This window comes from Daphnia magna, linkage group LG8, assembly GCF_020631705.1.
Source record: "Daphnia magna isolate NIES linkage group LG8, ASM2063170v1.1, whole genome shotgun sequence".
In the NCBI taxonomy this organism is placed as follows: Eukaryota; Metazoa; Arthropoda; class Branchiopoda; order Diplostraca; family Daphniidae; genus Daphnia; species Daphnia magna.
Window position 1 is genome coordinate 3754393 of NC_059189.1, and position 19987 is coordinate 3774379.

Sequence of the window (19987 nt, forward strand, 5' to 3'; positions counted from 1 at the left end):
TTCCCACTTTGTAGGAATTCCCACTTTGCGAGCCTCCCACTTCGTGGACCGCTACTGTACTGCAGTCTGCTAGTGACCCTAGTGTATCAAAAGAAAGAAATGTCCGTGTTCAAGTTTAAGTTGTCAGAGTTAGTGCTTTCGTTAGAGGATCGCGATGTTTATTACAAAACATAATATCAAATGATATTTCTCTATGGGGGGAATAAACTTAGATGAAGATTTACCACTTTTATATAACTTTAGAGGGATAACAAGGGGATCGTGACACTTCAGGAACTCTAGTGTTTTGTAATCAGTAATGTCTACTACAACACGTGTTCAATAGAGAAAGGATGCGGTTTTCTGACGTGTATGCATACTGGCATTTTCGCATTGGATTCCGTTAGGCGTAGTGATTCACTTGAATGCGTACTCGTTTATCGAAATCTAATTTAACGGGTCGACAACGTTTTTCGAAAATTCTCGAACCATCGTAATCTATAAGATATGGTAGGATGATGTAATTCACGTCCCACACGCCGATCAACAAAAGTGTTTCTTTTCGAAGCGAGATATCATCGTTTTGTCTGAAGAAAAACTAATTGCTTTGATTGCAAAATATTTATGCTATGGGCTTTAAGGTGTTTGCATTTGCGCACGTAGCTGTTGTTTGTACGGTGCAGTGTAATTTTTGTCCTTTGCGAAAAGTGCAATGCGCCTTTCTTCTTCTCCGCAAATAATGCCAAATTTCCTTTCGCTCTCCCTTGTTGCTTGTTATCCTTGGCCCCGTTTTCTAGTTAGCGTTTTAAATATTTGATTATTACGGTGACGCCAAATGCTTTCATTTTAAGTTAGACGTCGTGTATCGATAGAAATTCGAAATTAGTTTTCCTCGATTAAAGGAAGTCTTATGTAGGGGAGGGCAGTGTTTCGGATTTTCTAAATTTGCCGGATTTGACTCAAATCCAAATCATTGCGTGTGTTTTGAAATCCGTTCCAAATCCTAAGCTCGAAAAAATCAGCAAAATCCAATCCAAATCAAATCCAAATCCAAATCCAAATCATTTTAAATTTGAGAAAATCCAATCCAAATCCGATCCAAATCCGATCCAAATCCAATCTAATTCACAATCAATTGTTAATTTTATGATTGCAACATGTAACACATAGTTACATACAAGTTCTTCTACATATTTCTGTGTCAAGTTAAACATTTTTTAAATTTCCTTTTAATTTTTTTGACTTTAATCGCTAATTTAATATCAAATAAAAACCCAAGACTTAATTGGATTAGTTTACTTTTTAATAGAAGTTTTGCTAAAAAGTCTGTTCGACTTTTTGATTAAGTACAAGAGTCACAATAACCATTTTTTAGTGACCATAAAATAAAGATATGGCTGCCTAGTGGCTAGTGGAAAAAACGGCTAACTGGTAGCATTCCTTACCTTCTAATAGTTTTAATATACGATGACAAAATCACGAAATTTTTCAATCTAATAAAACGGTAAAGAGTATATGTCTGGTCTTAGACACGATGGAGGTAAGAGGATCTCACACTCACACTCTGAACATTTAAAAGTTAAATAACGTAATTAAATTTAAAAATTTTGAAACAAAAAAATACCATTAAAAAGAGCGTGAAAAACTGAATAAGATGTACTTATTCAAAAATCAATAGAGAAATAAAAACTAGTCTTAAATAAATAAAAATGAAAATGCGGAAAAAATCCCAAGTTACGGCAAAATGAAAAAATCTGATTTTCATTTTGCTGTAACTTTTTCCCTAATTGCGCAAAAAAAAATCCTTTGGCCAATAAATTTCAAACATATTTATTGATTCACTTACCAAATTTCAACGAAATCCGAGTTTTGGTCGCGCATCGGATTTGTCAAATCCGCGCGGATTGACCCTGTTGCAATGTATCAACTTGCCCCAACCCGGGGTTTATTCAAATAACAATTTTTATTACTCCTTTATAATTGATTAAAACAAATCCATTGTTACAGTTCAATAGAGGACACAATTTTCTATAAAACTAATATTTTTTAAAAATTATATGCATACCAAGAAAAGATAAAATTGATGAATACCAAGCACTCAACTATTGTGGATTTGACGCAAAAAATTTCGTTATTTTCTATTTCCTAAACTTTTTGGGATAAATTTATAAAACTTTGCACAAATGTGCGCACGATAAACATCTTTGACTATGAATTATTTCAATAAAACCTCTTTCACACAATTCTTCTAAATTAGGAATTGCAAATTTGCCCTCCTGCCAACTAGCCCCACTCTCCCCTACTAGTCGATCTTGCAGCAGAAGACATTCTGAGGTATTAATTACAATTTTCTTTCAGCTGGGTGTAGCTTATTTAAGAGGGAAAATGAATTTCTTTTGGTAATTGTGTATGATGTATTATGACAATCCATGCAACCCAGATGACAGGTGTTACGGGTACAAACACTGTGATAAAAAGAACCTTTCGTGGGAATCCGTACGTTAACGAAAAATAGTTTATGTTGAATCATTTGGCTCCATTGTTTTCTTTAAAAAAAAAAAATTGGCATGTTGGTGTTTTAAATTGTATACCGGTTTTGGTGGTCTCAGTTGTAACAGTAGCAAGAAATGAAGCTCAGGGCTCCGTTGATAACACATGCCAAACACCCACCGAAAAGTATTACGCCATCGAGAGCGTGTTGGACTGTGCCTGTTTTGTTTTAACGTAGTAAATGAATAAATTAACTATTACGTCATGTTTTGAAGTTACTTACAGTGGTCTCTGCGGACAAACCGATAGAGGCAATACCAGTCTTCCTCAATTCTTTCAATATTAGCAGCCATGACGCCAATCAGTGCGATCGCACAAAAGAATGAGATCAAAGCTGTGGCCACCTCCCATTGATTGCTGCAATTAAAGACGTGGTGAAGTTAACTTTAACGCCATTGCTTTACAGTTGAAAAAAACTTTTAAATGTACGTACTAAACACGCGCCAATTTTTCTTTGTGGGCCGATCGCCAGAAGACGATGCCCGTAATCATAAAGCTGATTCCAGCCCAAATTCCAGCTCCCACTTTTTCTAAATCGCCCGTTTCTGGCTGTGACGAGTAGCGGGCCAAAGTACTTATCTGTTGAAACGCATACGTGAGTTACGTGAGACATCCTTTTTTTTTGTAGTAGAGACATATGAATTATGTTTAAGTTAACATACTTGGAAGATGATAACCACAACTGCTGTGCACATGTCCAAGAAAGCTAAACTCTTGATTAGGAAATTGGCCATTTTCGTTGTCAAATACTTTTTGCACTTTTTTGTGTGTATGTGCTTGGGAAAACGATGACGTGAGTGAAACACAGAACGACCAACAATTTCTATCAAACCAACTGACAAATTACCTTACCAACTGCCGTTTTGTCTTGCATTCTCTTATCTGATCTCCCCAATCTTTTTCAAGTCGGATAAGCTCGCCTGATAAAATTGTTGTGGGGTTTTTCAAGATAAGATGACCGGTAGTATTGCGTGTAACCTGACGCTCAGCCCCTCTCTTGGTTACGAATTGTAACCGTAATAAAAAAGAATGAACTCTACGTTGTCATTGGACCCAACCGTCCCAAACCTGATGAAATTTCCGAGTAAAATTATATTATCTGCATCATATCCGTCGTACGGAAACAACCATCGTAACGTATTGTGTTTGACTTTGTGTAAAAGAAACGTTTTTCATAACGGGATTGTCGTCGGAAATTGTCGACCCATCAATATAATTTTATTTTTACATTTTATTTTTTTGTTATGTGTTGACTGCAGATGGATTAGACAAGCCTGAACTTGTCATTGCCCCCGAGCTAACGCGCGCAATTTTTCTTTGTTTCCCTGTCCATTTCTTAATTTGCGTCAGGCCTATTAGCAGACCATTAGGCAGTCACGAGTTAGTTCTCGAACAAAAAGGATCTTGCATTCGCAAGTGATTTGATACAAAAAATGGCTCAGATTACCCTGTTTTCATTTAATGTTGTGAAAGTTAAGGGCATTCGACAAGTATGTCGTATTTCGAAATTGCGGACTGTTTAGATATGTAGAACATTTTCCACGACTACCGAAGACAAATTCAAAGACTGTCATTTGCCCAGCAAAAGGTATGGCGAGCTGTTTACAGATGTCGACTAATATTCTTAGTTTACGGAACGTTTCACCTGTGGTTTGTTCACTTGTACAGACTTGCAAAGCTTTGAGCACTACCGATAGAAGGCGACATCTGTTCGCCCGCGTGAAAACTTGTGAAGGAAACCTGTTTTTGTTCGAAACGTGCGTATGTCGTGACCGGCTTTGATAGTTAGGTTTGCACGTGGTCCATCACTCGTTTCCTAGTACGTTCGTCTTTTAGCTCTAGTTTTAATCCTATTTGGACTAGTCCGTTATTTTTCTATTCGTTGAATATTGAATCGCATTTTGAAATCCTGATTTGTGTGTAAGCGTGTCAAATGGTTTACCAATCTTTATGGTTAGGAGAAGGGAAAACGGCACAAAAAAAAACTGGTTGTGTTGAGCATGTTTGACCCAGACTATGAAATCGGTTTTGTCGTTGCAAAGCCAATGATTTCAGACATCTTGAAAAACATACCTTAAAGGGTAAAAGATTGCAACATAGACAGCCAGAGCCCTGAAACAACAATTTAGAATGCTTTCCAAATTTTATTTTGCTCCATTTTAATCTCTTTTTTCTTTTCTACAGAACGTAATTACAAACAAAATGCAGCATAAAGTGATATCAACGAGTCGCTGACGTGTCATTCCAGCCCTCACTGCCACACTACTAGTTCTTTGTTTACCATCGGTTTGGCCATGTCGTTCTATTTGGACTCAGGTAACAACAGAATTTGTAGACTTCTGCATTATTATGCTCTATTTTATTAACTTTACTTTGGCTACGCTGCGTTTTAAATTCGCTGCTTCAGTGAATAGTAACTGTGGTTTTATAGTCCTCTCACTTTCCCACGAGATGTTGTTTGTTTCTTGAATGTATCACGAAAAAAAACGGCTGCTCTAGGGACTAAACAAATATCTTTTTTTTGGGGGGGTTCTTAGAAGTTCTACGAAAAGTTTAAAGGGAGATTCTTAAGCGGGGGGTGAATGAATAAAATAGCGCACATGTTATCAAAATTTTTTTTTAAAGGGGTCTCAAGAATTTCCTCTCATTTTTGCATGAATGTGTGACGCGGAACTAGAACTGGATTTATAGCCTCCGTGGGACATGCACACGCTTGAACGCGTACTAGATTTTAGAACTCCGCAAGTTCCGTGCCAACCATTTAAATCAAGGCCTAAGGGCGCATTTTTTTTTTTTTTTTTGTCTGTATATAGCGAACGCGCTCACAACTCTGTTTTTAATCTGTCATGCGTCGCTGCGGGGTCACGATGTGGCTATCGTATATTTTATTGACCTCAACTATAAATTATTTTTTTTCCCATACTCTTTGATTTGGGTTTCAAATGATATCTTGAATTATGCATTATTGTTTGATCCATTTTTTTTTAAATGACGGGAAAATTCAGGAAATTAGGCCTTGCCTTAAAAATCAGATTTATTTAAATACATTTTTTCATTTTTTTTTTTTTTCATTTTTCGGATTGAACCGTCGTGAGCTTCTCGTGTTCTTTCTATTTGTTTTCCGGGGTTGGTGAAGGCGTAGTCTTCGACTCAGTAAGAAAATGGAATGCGGGTCACGCGTAGGGTAAAAGAAAAAAAAAAAAAGAGGATAAAATTTTGTGTTTGCCGTGGCCGTTTGTCTTGCTGTTCGTTTTCAGTTTTAGGGAGATAGCTAGGAGATATTTGATGTCTGTGTAGAACCTGTTTTCTGAATTATTTTTATTTTATTTTTTGTTTTTGTACGTACTAATCTGTTGCATTTTGAACTCGAAACGAAAATTGTGTCTTTTTTTTTTTGTTATCCCTGGAGGTCATCTAGCATACGTATATAGAACGCGCTCATATTCCGATTGTCTTCTGACTACTCTTTTCCGAGCAATCTTTACCTCACACAGGTGGGAGGAGTTTTTTACGTTCGTCTAGAATTTTCACTCATTCCGTCTTCAGTCTTTTCGTGTGGTAGTTGGCCAGCAGCAGCGTTAGCTTACCGTTCCCACAACCGTTGTTTCGGGCTTAGTGTTGAGCCTACAAAAGGGATATTTAATTTTCTACTGTACAGTTAAGCGTGCGTTTCCGTCTTTAAGGATATCCGTTTCAAAAGTAAGATGATTATAAGGGTTGGAATCTTTTTAAAAAATTCTTTCTACCGCTTCTAAATCATTGGTTTTTAGTCAATTTTTAAAGGTAGACTTTAACTTTTGTAGTTACTGATCGTAATTGAATTGTTATTCTACGAATGCAGTTGAACAAGCCTGTGGCGATCTTCCGTCTTTATGGAAGGGAAAAAGATTTGCGTTGATGGATGGGTAATTGCAAATATCTTAAATAGCGCAACTCAAATTTGGCTATGCCGAATCGATTTGAACAGAAAAAATAAACGTGCGGGATTTTCACTCTTTAGGAATCGTCTGCGCTACCCATCCAATAAGATACCATACTAATATATAACCATTTTCGTAGTGTCCCATCGCTTAAACTATGGTATCCACAAAGTGTCTTGTTGGGGACAAGCTCGATAGAAGCTTTAATCACAATGTTAACTGATCCAGTCAACAATAGCTATTGTGCGCTAAGAAAGAAAAGGGTCAACGGCCGACAGTTAACGGCACATAAACAGACAACAAAAATAGATTTAGTTTATAGCCTTAACTATAGACTCCCGTATCGCTGCACTTTAGGAAATCAAAGACAAACGCATTCCATTGGTCTAGTTCCTTTATTGAATGTTTATTTTATTTGTGGTAATGAATCATCCTGTTGACTTGAGTGTTGGGTCTAAAATGCGTCATCGCGTGAAAAGGCTGAAGTAATTGCCTAGTCATCGTACAAAATAAAGTAAAGCTATTGGACATCTGCTTATTAATCAATTCTAGTAAGAAAGTTCGTGAAATGGCCAAACCATGCCAATCTGAATTGATAATTCTATTTTTATGGAATTTGTAACGGTAACAATAAAGCGGAAATGGATGGACTAAAGCTTCTCCATAAACATCGCTCGTAAGTTTGCAACTAAAATCGTGACTAGAAGGTTCCTTCTTTGTATGTTATTTTTTAGCTATGCAACTTAGTTAGTAAAAACGTGAACTGGCAAATATGACAACAGATTGTATTATTCCTTGATAGATCGTTCGACAAAAGGCAATGTAAAGAGACATGCAGCCTACAGTGTTCCTGATAATCGCCTTTTGGATTCAACCAATCGTTGGTACAACTTCTGCTTCTTCATTTTCGTTAATTAATGCATACATACGTGGACACTTGGATGGAAGGGTGGAAAATGTCAACGTAAGCCATCAGTTCTTTAAAAAAAAAAATTAATTTACTAAAATTAATTGCCTTGCGTATTGTAAATAGAATCTATTACCGGAGTACGATTTCATTGTCGTTGGAGCCGGTTCGGCTGGGGCTGTAGTTGCATCACGACTCTCAGAGATAGGTATGACATGTCAATTTCTAAAATAGGTTATTGCACTCACCTAATTTTTTATTCATTTTCTTTTCGGTTGGCCTATTTGTGTCGTTCTCAACAGCCGGATGGACTGTCCTCTTGTTGGAAGCTGGCGGCTTGGAGACCATCACTTCCGACATACCTGGCCTTGCCAAGTTCCTTCAATTAACTGACATCGACTGGCAATATCAAACAGAGCCGCAACCTGGTCAATGTTTGGCTTTAAAAGATGAACGGTAAATAATCACGCTATATATATATATTTTTTTTTTCATTTTGTGGTCGATATCCTTTTATTTTTAAATATGATGAAATTCAAAACAGGTGCAATTGGCCGCGAGGAAAAGTTGTGGGTGGTTCGTCCGTGTTGAATTACATGTTGTACGTGCGTGGTAATAAACGCGATTACGACGGCTGGGCCAAGGTGGGTAATTACGGCTGGTCGTTTGAGGAAGTCCTTCCGTACTTTATCAAATCGGAAGACAATCGCAATCCGTATTTGGCAAAGAATAAAGAATACCATGGAACTGGCGGATATCTGACCGTGCAAGAGGCCCCATATCAAACTCCACTTTCGGCTGCATTTGTCCAGGCAGGAGTCGAAATGGGTAAACTTTTCATTTTATTGTATATGAGAGTCAATCTAAATTATCCGTACCTTTTATTACATCTAACAATATGGGGATTTTTAAATAATAATAATGAAAATCGGTTTATAATCTCAAGTGGGGCCCGTGCCTTTTCCAATTATGAATTCGACTGTATCCCTTGAGGGTGAAGAGTTGGATCGGTGATGGCATATTGATTTTTTCCTTATTTCTTCACAAACAGGTTACGAAAACCGAGACTGCAACGGAGCAATCCAAACGGGTTTTATGGTATATTTTTAAAAAATTTTAAATTCATGTTGTTACTAAATAATCAATTTTAATTATATTTGAATGCATAGATTCCTCAGGGAACAGTGCGTGACGGAAGTCGATGTTCAACGGCCAAAGCTTTTCTGCGCCCAGTCCGCAAGCGGAAGAATCTGCACGTCGCTCTACGGGCCCATGCCCATCGCGTCTTGATCGACGATCAGAAACGAGCTTACGGAGTAGTTTTTGAACGTAATGGCAAGATCCAAAGGATTCGAGCACGTAAAGAAGTCATCCTGTCGGCCGGCGCTATCGGCAGTCCTCAGCTGATGATGTTGAGCGGAGTAGGTGATCCGACCCACCTACAACAGGTGGGCATTTCCGTCAAACATAGCCTTCCGGGTGTTGGTCAGAACCTGCAAGACCACGTATCTGGCAGAGGAATGGTTTATCTGATTAACGAAACTGTTTCGTATGTCGAGACGCGTTTTATCAACATGCCGTCTGTTCTGAATTACGTCAGAAATAGGGGACCGCTGACTGCACTGAGTGGCACAGAAGGTCTTGCATGGGTAAAAACCAAATATGCCGATCCCAAGTGAGTTGAAGTCATCGTTAACTAAAAGCTAGGATTTAAAAAGAATTTTTATTTTCCAGTGACGATTATCCCGATATGCAGCTTCAGTTTATCGCTGGCTCGCCCATTGCTGATGGTGGTGTAACACTGAAGGTCAATGATAACATCAAAGATTCAGTGTAAGAACCAAATCAGAAATCTTTATCGCCAGATTCAAAGAAAATGAAGTAAATAACAGATGTTAAAAATAAATAAACATGTACTATTTATATAGCTGGAAGGAATATTACGAGCCTATTGCATATCGCGACAGTTGGCAACCAATTCCGATTGTTTTGCGGCCCAAATCCAAGGGCTATCTACTCCTTCGCTCTAGTGACCCATACGACAAGCCGTTGCTTTACGCCAATTACTTCAAAGAAGAGCACGACATGAAAGTGATGATTGAAGGCATGAAGATTGGGCTGGCACTAAGCAAGACGAAGGCCTTCCAGCGCTTTGACTCGCGCCTGTATGACAAACCTTTCCCCGGATGTGAGACTTTGCCTTTGTGGACTGACGAGTACTGGGAGTGCTTCTTACGTCACTATTCTACCACACTTTATCATCAAGCTGGCACCTGCAAAATGGGTAATAGTTCAGACCCTACGGCTGTAGTTGATCCTGAACTACGCGTTTACGGCACGCTAGGATTGCGCGTTGTGGACGCTTCCATTATGCCGGATGTCGTCTCAGGAAACACCAACGCACCTACGGTATTTGAACAAGACGTGAAAGCTTGGGACATGTGACATAAAAAAAAATTAAAATATTTCCTCTCTATTTTATTTTTATATTTGTAGATCATGATAGCGGAGAAAGCGGCTGATCTCATAAAAGAATTTTGGAAGGAAAGATCTGAATCACCAAATGATATTTAATCTGAGCATCTTAATTTAATTATTTTGTTTATTTGTCTCAGTCAATACTTTTGGTTTGGTATGCATGATTTATTCTTTTGTTGCACACTATGGTGCCCATAAGAATCAGCTCTCTCCCCGCAAACGGAGTTGGCTAATCACGCATAGCAAATCATTTTTATTTAATTTATTTTTTAAGTCACTCTGATTGAAATTTGCTTTGTTCCATACTAACAACTTGCAGGGAATTTCATCTTTGTTACATTTCAGTCACACCATCCTCTCAACAATTTTTGTTTTCGCTATTGAACTGAAGTAGCTGCCCATTTGTCGAATTGTTAAAACCCTACGACAGTACGACAAAATGTTTGTAATGTGATCAAAGGAAAGCAGAGTTTGCAAATCTATAATGCCAAATTGCATTTGCAAACTTTCTTCCTTTTTTTACCAATAAAGAAATCGAATATCGTGAAAGGAAGCCTCGCGTATCATATAAGGCCTTAGGGATGAAATAATGGCGTTATCCTCCCCAATTTAAAGGTGTGAGAATATGTAAGCTGTGATGCATAAAACTTTCGATAAGCAAGAAATTAGATTTTTCCGTGCGAAAACGAGTAAAAAAAAAAAGAACTTTCGTTCCAACTGGATTTTTTAGATCTCTGGTTCACCACGTCAAACATTTCGACTGAAATTAGGTGAAGAGTCTTTTCTTATTTTTGCTAAGTTGCGTGTTCATGCTCTGGGAAAATCAAAGCCTGTAAGTCACAATATCACGCTACGAAGCCATTTGGGGGGGGGGGGGGGTTTCCCTGGATATCCTTTCAAAACACTTGCAAGCTATGATGAGAAAAAAAAATATTTTCTAGTAGAAATAGTAGTCTTTTTGTTTTTAAGATACACCATTTATCATTAGATTTGGCGTTAAAATGTGATCAAGAAAAAATACCATTTATAGTTCCCTTCTGGCCAGGTGCCATTAACAATCCTTCGTCTATACTTTCGATAATTCAGCTGGGCTTCTATTGCTGTAGTAAAACTTTCTCTCGCTATTCAGATTCTAACCGTTTTCATTTTTAAGGTGTCCCGCCTTTTGAGTCATTCCTCATCCTCGTAAAAGAGGTGCTTGGCTGTTTTTGGCGTACGTTTGTTAGCAACTGCGATTTGCAACAACGCCAAAGGCTTTATTTAGACATGTTACGTAACCAGTCGAACGAAATTAAAAGCTCGTAATGAATGACGATCGAACCTTGAGAATAAAACACGTGCTGACTCCTCATTTTTCCCGTTTGTTACCCAAGTTAATTGTTCGTAATTTGGCTTCTGAATGATCGAAAAGTAATTTTCCGTTAGAAATCGTATGATACTTTTTGTGTGTAAAAAGGTCTAGCTCACTTTCTCGTAGAGCCTTTTATCTTTGATATAGGTCCCGTGACCTCTTTTGCCGTTGATAACGAAACTTCACAAGGGAAAACAGAGTGCAGGAAAATCCTCAGGTTGTCATATAATCTCAACAACACACATCTGCGGAAATGGCTTTTAAAATTTCTCTGTTTTGCTTCCTTAAAATTTGAATATGCTAAAATATGTGTTATCAATCCTTTAAAAATTGATTTTCCTTTCTAGTTGGACGACATGAAAACGAAATCGTTTTGCAATAAAGGCTATAGAAAATGTTTTAGGTCCGTCTACAGTTTAACCTCAGTCCTTATCCTTCAGGCAGGGAAAAGAAGCGAAAGAGTGAGATAACATGCGGTTACAGCAGGGACCTACTGGTAACTATTCTAACCCCTTCCCTGTTTCCCCTGAAGGAATTAAAATTCGTTTCCATCGGGCTGAATCTCTTCAGTTGTACGCAAGCCCCAATGACCTAGACACCGTGTTGCATTCATCCCTTTTCTCTCTATTATTTTTTATCCTTGAAATCTTTTCACAATTCACAGTGCCTCTCCTCACGTGTGTGTCGCAGCCCAGTACCGATTCGGTCGCGACCAGGAGAGAAAGTTGAATTGATCCTCATGGTGATCTTCCCAGTGAGGCCCAGTTGCTGCCTTCATGAATACGTAACGAAAATTTTCGACCGGGCTCTTCCAGTCGCAGTTTGAACGCAGTCGCGATTGGAAGGGGACGGAAGCCTTCTACTATTTTTCATGCAGTTTAAAAGCCCAAGTAAGTTTTGTTTCTTTTTTATTTTTTACAGTTATTCTGTTGTATGGTATGAAATATTCGTCTCGAAATGAATCGGAATTAAAACAAAGAAGGTACTAAACAAAAAACGGAGCGGGATAACCAAGTTGCGACAGATGCGTGTGGTTTCAGTCCCGCCGACAGTCTACCTATAAGTCTCATTCTGCCACATCCCTTATTTAACGGTGATCTCTATGTACAGTATGTCTAGGTCCTAGGGGGGTTTAATTGCATTCCTTCTCTCTCTCTGATGCGGAGAAATTATTCAAAAACTAGGCCGTTTTAATGTTATGCATTCTTATTAGAACGTGAAAGAAATGCCCAAGAAATCATTGATCAGACGGATCACTTTTTTGTTGTTGTTGTCTAATGCAATTAAAAATGACTAAATTGAAATTCTTCAGTGCGATATGGTTAATGAATATTCCTTCCGGATACACTCCGCCTTGAACCGGTGATTTCGAACCTGCTGTCATTATAGGTGTCTTTCACAGAAGAGAAACGTAGGCTAGGCGGATGAGTAAACTTTGTCTGTCGGAACGTGAACTAAAATACTAAATGTATGCTTAAAGTGACCTAAAAAAGGAAAAGAAAAACCGTTTTTCTCTCTCGTAATCATGGGTCTTGGTCAACATTCAAAAAAAGTTGTGTACGTGGTGATTTACGGTACGGCACTCTCCCGTGTTTCCGTCGTTCGTGAATTGACTCACGCACGCCAACCGTCTGTCTTTAGAGTGTCTTTCGTTGTTTCATCATCCTTTATATTCTTTTTTTTTTTCGTGGTTGGTTAATGTTTTTGCTTTCTGTCATCCTCAAATACATCTGTTTGTCAATTCGCAAACACGGCGTAACGATATGTCCGCGTGAGAATATTTTCACGTGTTTAAAGGATGCGAATGTTACCTGTCTGCGTGTGGTGGTCATGTAACTTGATAAATCACGGAAAGCTGTCACCGTCGGATTAGACAGTTGGACGATGAGCCTAGCGCAATCGGGATAAAGATCAACACGGGGCGAAGAATCTATTTGAAAGAAAAAAAAGTTGTATGGATAAAAAGAAGCGTGAATTGACTATCCTCCGGCGGAGAAACTGTTGCTCTTGACTTTCTCCCCGGAGAAGGCCATCCGCAACCGGTGAGACGAAGGACGTTTTCCCCACATGAGATTCTCCTAAAAACATACATGTGGGTCAAATGGGTGATTACGGAATATTTCTTCATATTGAACCTTTACCATCCTTTTATTTTTAAACTATTCTTATTTCTTTTTTTTTCTTTTTTTTTTTTGCCAGAGGGACATGAAGAAACCATGGAACGCTTAGTCAACAGAAGAATGTTTGTACGGCGCTTGCTTTTGCCACTGTTCTTGCTCATTTCATCTGGTCATTTTATTGCCTCCAGTCACGCCTTTGTTTGGGGTAAAAATGATCCGGAAGGACGGGTGAAAAATGCCAAAGTAAGCTACAATTCAAGTTTGATTGCCTCAAATGCTAATATCTTTTATTATTTTATTTTCATTGATTTCCGCGTAGAAATACCTGACCGAATACGATTTTATTGTTGTGGGAGCTGGATCGGCCGGAGCGGTGATTGCTTCGCGATTGTCCGAGATCGGAGATTGGACTGTGCTGTTACTAGAAGCCGGAGGTGATGAAACAATTTGGTCGGATGTACCCGGTGCGGCCAAATATCAACAGCTGACTGAAATGGATTGGCAATATCAAACAGAGCCGCAACCGGGACAGTGTTTGGGTTTGAAGGAGCACAGGTATGACACAGCACATTCTGCCACGAAGAGAATTCCGGCGTACTGGTTAACCATTGCCGTCTACGTGACGGTCCAATTGATTGCCAACTCTCCCTTTTCCTGTGATTAACTTGCTTTTAATTTTGTTTGCCTATCCGTTTTTGGACCGTAGATGCAACTGGCCACGAGGAAAAGTGCTGGGAGGTTCGTCCGTCCTCAATTATATGTTGTACGTCCGAGGTAACCGGCGTGATTACGACAGTTGGGCGGCCATGGGCAACTACGGATGGTCATACAACGAAGTTTTGCCCTACTTTATCAAATCGGAGGACAACCGCAATCCTTACTTTGCCCAGAGCCCGTATCACGGTGTCGGCGGATTGCTAACCATCCAAGAAGCACCTTATCGCACACCGTTAGCCTCTGCATTTCTAGAGGCTGGCATTGAATTGGGTATGTTTTTTGACATTATTTCTCCCTCCGGCAAAAAAATGTTCCATTTTATTTTTCATACCACAAACGTGCCTTTGATTTTCGTGTCCAATTTGATTGACGGATAAGATTGTACTTGTAGGTTACGAGAATCGGGACTGTAACGGCGAATACCAGACGGGCTTCATGGTATGGTTAAAGAGAAACATTCTCCATGTTTGCATAAGTTATTTTTGTTTATTTTTGTTTGCAGATTCCGCAGGGGACGATACGACGAGGAAGTCGTTGTTCGACAGCCAAGGCATTTCTACGCCCGGTCCGTCATCGTCCGAATTTGCATGTGGCTATGCAAGCTCACGTCCATCGTATTCTAATTGATGCTCATCTTCGACGAGCCGAGGGTGTGGTTTTCCAGCGGAAGGGGAAAATCTACGAAATTATAGCTCGTAAAGAAGTGATCCTGGCAGCTGGGGCTATCGGCAGTCCTCATTTGCTGCTTCTCAGTGGCATCGGAGACGCTCGTCATTTGCAACAAGTTGGTGTTCCCGTCGTGCATCATTTGCCCGGCGTTGGTCGAAACCTTCAAGACCATATCTCTGGCCGTGGCATGGTTTATTTGATTAATGAAACAATATCGCTGGTTGAACCTCGATTTTTCAATCTGCCATCTTTGATCAAATACAAACAGTCACTAGATGGCCCGTGGACCGCCCTCAGCGGTACTGAGGGACTTGCCTGGGTCAATACCAAATATGCTGACCCAAAGTATGTTTTGTGTTTTCTCTTGCACTCCGTGCACTCTGCATTTCTAATTCTTTTTTTTTAATTATTATTGTGAAATGCAGTGACGATTTCCCCGACATGCAACTGCAGTTTATCGCCGGTTCACCAATCTCAGATGGCGGCAAGACATTGCGACATAACGATGGCATACGGGATGATATTTGGGACGATTATTACGAACCCATTTCGTTGGAAGACAGTTGGCAACCCATACCAATAGTGCTGCGACCCAGATCTAAAGGCTATCTGCTCCTTCAATCAGATGACCCCTACGATAAGCCGTTAATTTACGCTAATTACTTTCAAGACGAATACGATTTGAAAGTGATGATTGAAGGCATGAAAATCGGACTAGCACTAAGTCAAACGGCCGCCTTCCAACGTTTCGGATCGCGTTTCTACGACAAACCGTTCCCTGGATGCGAACATTTGCCGTTATTTACGGATGATTACTGGGGATGTTTCTTACGCCATTATTCAACCACACTTTACCATCAAGCTGGCACCTGCAAGATGGGGAATAGCTCAGATCCTATGGCTGTAGTTGATCCTGAACTACGCGTTTACGGGATAGCAGGATTACGCGTTGTGGACGCTTCCATTATGCCAAACGTCGTTTCGGGAAATACCAACGCCCCAGTCGTAATAACTTTTGAAAATTTTCGCATGGCTGCATGTCATTTTGAATTCCTCAACAAAAGGTAAATTATTATTATTTTTTTTTTAAGATCATGATAGCGGAGAAAGCTGCTGATCTCATCAAGCGTTCGTGGCTAGGCTATGCAGGATGACGATTGCCACCTAACAAGGAAATCTTGGGAAAGAAAAAGAAAAAATCATTAACTTAAAACTTATGCGAGAAAACTTCTCATCACTCTGACGAGTTTCTCATTTTCTTAAGTATTTATAGCAATAATTCTAATAAAGTTTGATGTTGTACATACTTCAATTCACGAAATAGACTTATATGTATATTTAAACATTCGTGAATTTAGTATGAAATTAATTCGTGAACAGTTGACAAGTTGGTGTGTAGGAACTTTTCGTGTAAGGTAAGTTTAGGAACTTTGGTTTGCTAAGCAGTAAAAGGAACATAATTAAACCATTTAAAAATAGGTCTCATTCCATTAAATGTGTCCAGCGTCCTCTGTTTGATGTTCCTTGATCTGCAAAGTAATTTATTGGAAATCAGCTTTCTTTGTTGAACAAAATTATGCTTGTAATAATACAACCACAGCCACTTACGCTGAATGCTGGTGTTTCTATCCCGATCCAAAACTTCTTGTATTCGGCCACAACCGTGGCTCTGAAAAAAAAAGGTGAATGTTTTTTATATAATCATACTGTTGGGTTTTAATGGGTCCTGCAGTCAATCTTACACAAAGTAGAATTTGCCCTCAAAATCAGCAGGCGGGTTCCAAACGAAGGTTACGAAACGTTTGGGCGAATTAAGGTTATGAGTTGCAGCATTCTGCAAACCAGCACAATAACAAAAGTTAAACACGGGTAAGATTTTTTTAAAGAGTTCCTAAGAAATCATAATATTTACATTAGCACCATCAGGGCAATTGATCAAGTGAGCAATACGGCTGTCTTCTACTGGATCAAATGAACCAAGGATAGCATCCGCCCTGTCGCCAGTTAGCGAACGAGCTTGGATGAAAAAGCCCTTGAACGTCGCGCCGTGTTTTGCAAACAACGTCACTGTTCAATTTAAATTAATGGAAGGAAGAAAAAAAAAAGGAAAAGTTCTTTCAGTTGAAGGTTATTACCATTAAACTGAGTGGTTGTAGTGTTGCTAAGAATAACCGAAGCTGACAAGTTGTATGGAGGTGGATCCATCCATTGAGGTAAGTTGTAGTCATGCTGTGGGATCATGGATCGACAATTTTCGACAGGAGTGCCATAGACGAGACTTTGGATTTTAGCTATTTTATCAAGAAGTAACAAAACAGAGACAGAATAGTTCAGTTTTGATAAACGAAACATATCAATCCAAAAAGAAAACCAAAAGGGAAACGGCCTCAAGCAGGTTTCAAAGTTTACTATTTGAAAGGCAGTTATTTCACAAGTATTATATACGTGGCGCCGAAAGTGACTTACGTCAACTCGAACGAAGAAAAATTCATGTGAATCGATGGTTGCGCCCTCACGCAAGTCTATTTACTTTTGTAAAGAAGAAGAAAGGTATTTAAATTCTTGTGAGCCATGTGTATCCTTATTCCAAGGACGATGGTTTTTCTTTTCGTTTGACACAACTCCCAAAGTAACCACGCAATTCCGAACAATTGATTTTTATCATTTCCTAGCATAATGGTCAATGTAATTGTATTGATCATTGAAACATATTTAACGACAAAACCACGTCGGAAAGAAGGTTTAGAAATGTCTAGAAAACTTTGCAAATTGAGGCTAATAGCCTTTGAACTTTGATGAAGATTTTGTTACTTGCTCTCACGTCATTACGTTTGCATCAGCATGGCCATTTATTGTCTGCTCGGGCACATTTGGAGAAAGCAACAAGGAATGCTCTTTTTTCATGAAGACATCCGATGTTTTATTGCCAGGTAAAAGCTATGAGCAAAGCGTATGATGGATGGTTTTATAGCTGGAGGCTTTCAAAGAAAACAATGTACCAAATACTGTTATGAAAACTTTCATCGCCTTTGACACGAAAAACCTGGTAGTACCAACCTCCGTAATGTGCCTTTGCAATTGTTTTGTGAGTATTCTTAGCAGATCCAGCCATTTACTGATAAGACCAACATTTTCTCTTTCTCGCATCCGCAGATAAATCGCAGAGAGGGCCTAGAATAATGACGCCTGTCAAATTGCATTATTGCGTGAAATCTTCTCGTAACTGTGCTAACCACGATAGATGAGGAATTGAGAAAACGACTCAATCTAAAATGGAAATTATTAGAAATTTTATTAGAAACGTACATAGTATGTTGCAAAACTTGTGATTTATTTACTTCGATTTTCTGCATATCCATCTTGGAAGAAAGTTGCATAGTCATTCTTTTGTTCTGACACCATTTGCGTACGCCACGACAGCCAGTCCAGACATTGAAGACAAATATAGCGATAGATGCACCAAAAAAAATTGGTATCTACCACGCGCTGGTATAAGAAAAAAAACGCGCACAAACCAAGGTGACATTCAATTATTCGGTCGGTATTTGCCGAGCCGGCATTGCACGAACGCAGTCGCAAACCTGAATACTTGGGCCGAAAGCTTAATCTGCGAAGTTGTGCAAGAGTTGTTCACACACCGAATTTCCTGTTTATTGGGACATGCATTTCCTATCATGTGAATAGCCCATTGACATTTTTGGATCCATTCCAAATTATTTCATCGTCTCTCTATTTACAGCTCACCCGTACTGCCGTACCCACATGAAAGGAAGCAAGCAATGGCGATGTGCCGGATATGTGCACTGTATGTGTTCTCCCATTTTAGTTTTAAAGAAATCTATCAATATTTCCCGATTAGCTTAATACCCGGAAATTTCTCTCGGGAAAATCGCTTTTTTGATTATGTCTTTTCATGCCTTGGACTTGATCTGCATGCTAAACAAAGCGCAGCTGTAATTTCCCAAAAGTTACGTAACAGAAAACCCCAAAAGCCCCGTTATTGTTTCGTCATTCTATAAATTGAAATTGCCATTAAAGAAAATAACGGCACCAGCAGAATAAATTTCCAAGCTCTACCTCTCTTGAAGCAAGAGAATTGACAACTTTCTGTGTGGCAGTTGCAAAATAAAAAGTTGAAATCACGTAGTTTTTTAGTCAGCCCTTAAATTGGACAAATAGGCTATATCCACGTGTATTTGCCGCCATTGTGCTGGGGTAGCAGAAGGGTCTTCTTAGTATTCACAGTGCTTCTAATTTTACTACGTTTTCTGTATTAGTCGTATCATAGAAATAAAACTAGACTTAAATATAAGATATCAAAAAATGAACTGTGTACAGGATGTATGATGCTATAGGGAAATATTAAAAAAAAGTTTACATTTACAGCTACTGCTTGCTTTATACGTCCTCATTTGAATTTTACTTCGCAAACGTGGTTTGGTTACCGAGCGCGGATAAAGTAGCCGGGTTCCCCTACTAATGTTACTCTGGTTTCCAATCAATGCCCGGATAAATCTTTCGCCTTTTACTAAAGATTTCCGTGGTTGGGAGCACTGATGAGTCTATATGACTAATTTTTCGACTGCCTGGTCGTAAGACCGGGCTCATAACTAAATATAAAAGTATCATAAGTAGAGTTAATAACTCCTGCTAGACTTAGTCCTGAAGGTACGCTAGGAACGAATACGATAGAAGTGGGTGCAACACATGTTTTATCAGTAATATTGGCACCGAATCCTTTTTATGAATTAAGCAGTTAGTATGTTTAAACTTTCGTAATAAGAAATTGCCTGCGATGTTCAAGCACATAGTTTAGGCTGTATGATACGTAAAAATCATCGACACGTCTTTCTCTATTCGTCGCAATAATATTTGCCCACAACAAAACCAATTATTTCAAATTTTAACAAAAACTTTTCTGACCTTACCACTGTCTCTTTGATTGACCTTTTCACTTGCCGCCCACCAACACGTTCTTTTTATAAATCCACTGTTCATGCTTAGTTGCTGCTATTTTGTGGTACTGTTTCTTTCATTGAAGCGTCCTATGAATGCCCAGTCCTTTTGGTTTATTATTCCTGCATCAAACCAACTGTTTTAAATTGCATGCTTGATTTAAAATAATCGCTTTTTTCACATAAAAAAAGACTACTTAAAAAAATTCAAATTAAATGGAAATGGCCCTGGAATCAGATCAAATCAGACTTTTTTCCTGAATCGATTCATCAACCAAATTGCCTTATTTTGCAATTTGGCAAATAAGAAAAGTAAATTCGTTCCTAGTTTTAAAGACGAT

The 19987-nt window shown here is 38.9% G+C and overlaps 4 protein-coding genes and 1 non-coding gene across 12 annotated transcripts in view; 3 read left to right on the forward strand and 2 right to left on the reverse strand.

Annotated features, from left to right (window-relative positions):
• The window catches only part of LOC116928944 (glucose dehydrogenase [FAD, quinone]), a 33969-nt gene extending 23586 nt beyond the window's left edge, over nt 1-10383 (forward strand). Inside the window, exons 1-12 of one of the 8 annotated variants that reach the window (XM_032936082.2) lie at nt 3801-4117; nt 4198-4348; nt 4714-4845; nt 7252-7413; nt 7483-7564; nt 7659-7812; nt 7901-8184; nt 8408-8454; nt 8526-9031; nt 9091-9189; nt 9285-9765; nt 9853-10383. In XM_032936082.2, the coding sequence (XP_032791973.2) occupies nt 7282-7413; nt 7483-7564; nt 7659-7812; nt 7901-8184; nt 8408-8454; nt 8526-9031; nt 9091-9189; nt 9285-9765; nt 9853-9930 (1863 nt within the window). In that variant the 5' untranslated portion in view covers nt 3801-4117; nt 4198-4348; nt 4714-4845; nt 7252-7281 and the 3' untranslated portion in view covers nt 9931-10383. Of the gene's footprint in view, nt 1-2174; nt 2314-3800; nt 4118-4197; nt 4349-4713; nt 4846-6062; nt 6229-6350; nt 7126-7231; nt 7414-7482; nt 7565-7658; nt 7813-7900; nt 8185-8407; nt 8455-8525; nt 9032-9090; nt 9190-9284; nt 9766-9852 lie in introns of those variants that run through there. The other 7 variants (XM_045177666.1, XM_032936080.2, XM_045177669.1 and 4 more) reach the window with 7 other exon arrangements.
• LOC116928963 lies at nt 2370-3385 on the reverse strand. Its single transcript, XM_032936116.2, has 4 exons — nt 3192-3385; nt 2963-3108; nt 2753-2886; nt 2370-2688 (listed from the first exon to the last, which is right to left on the reverse strand). The coding sequence occupies exons 1-4, from the start codon at nt 3261-3263 to the stop codon at nt 2585-2587; spliced, it is 456 nt and encodes a 151-aa protein (XP_032792007.1). The 5' UTR covers nt 3264-3385; the 3' UTR covers nt 2370-2584.
• A 141-nt stretch (nt 10384-10524) lies between the features above and the next one.
• LOC116928942 (glucose dehydrogenase [FAD, quinone]) lies at nt 10525-15877 on the forward strand. Its single transcript, XM_045177665.1, has 9 exons — nt 10525-11681; nt 11850-12075; nt 13385-13548; nt 13625-13860; nt 14012-14292; nt 14414-14460; nt 14525-15036; nt 15117-15696; nt 15783-15877. Exons 2-9 carry the CDS (start codon nt 12057-12059, stop codon nt 15843-15845), a joined length of 1902 nt encoding a protein of 633 aa, XP_045033600.1. The 5' UTR covers nt 10525-11681; nt 11850-12056; the 3' UTR covers nt 15846-15877.
• Nucleotides 15878-16079: 202 nt separating this feature from the next.
• On the reverse strand, nt 16080-19897 carry LOC116928961 (putative defense protein Hdd11). The gene is made up of 7 exons (XM_032936112.2): nt 18030-19897; nt 17749-17958; nt 16827-17669; nt 16604-16758; nt 16434-16525; nt 16300-16360; nt 16080-16220 (listed from the first exon to the last, which is right to left on the reverse strand). The coding sequence occupies exons 3-7, from the start codon at nt 17041-17043 to the stop codon at nt 16182-16184; spliced, it is 564 nt and encodes a 187-aa protein (XP_032792003.2). The 5' UTR covers nt 17044-17669; nt 17749-17958; nt 18030-19897; the 3' UTR covers nt 16080-16181.
• LOC116929895 lies at nt 19174-19296 on the forward strand. Its single transcript, XR_004398155.1, has one exon. It is a non-coding gene; the product is annotated as a U5 spliceosomal RNA (small nuclear RNA).
• Nucleotides 19898-19987: the final 90 nt, after the last annotated feature.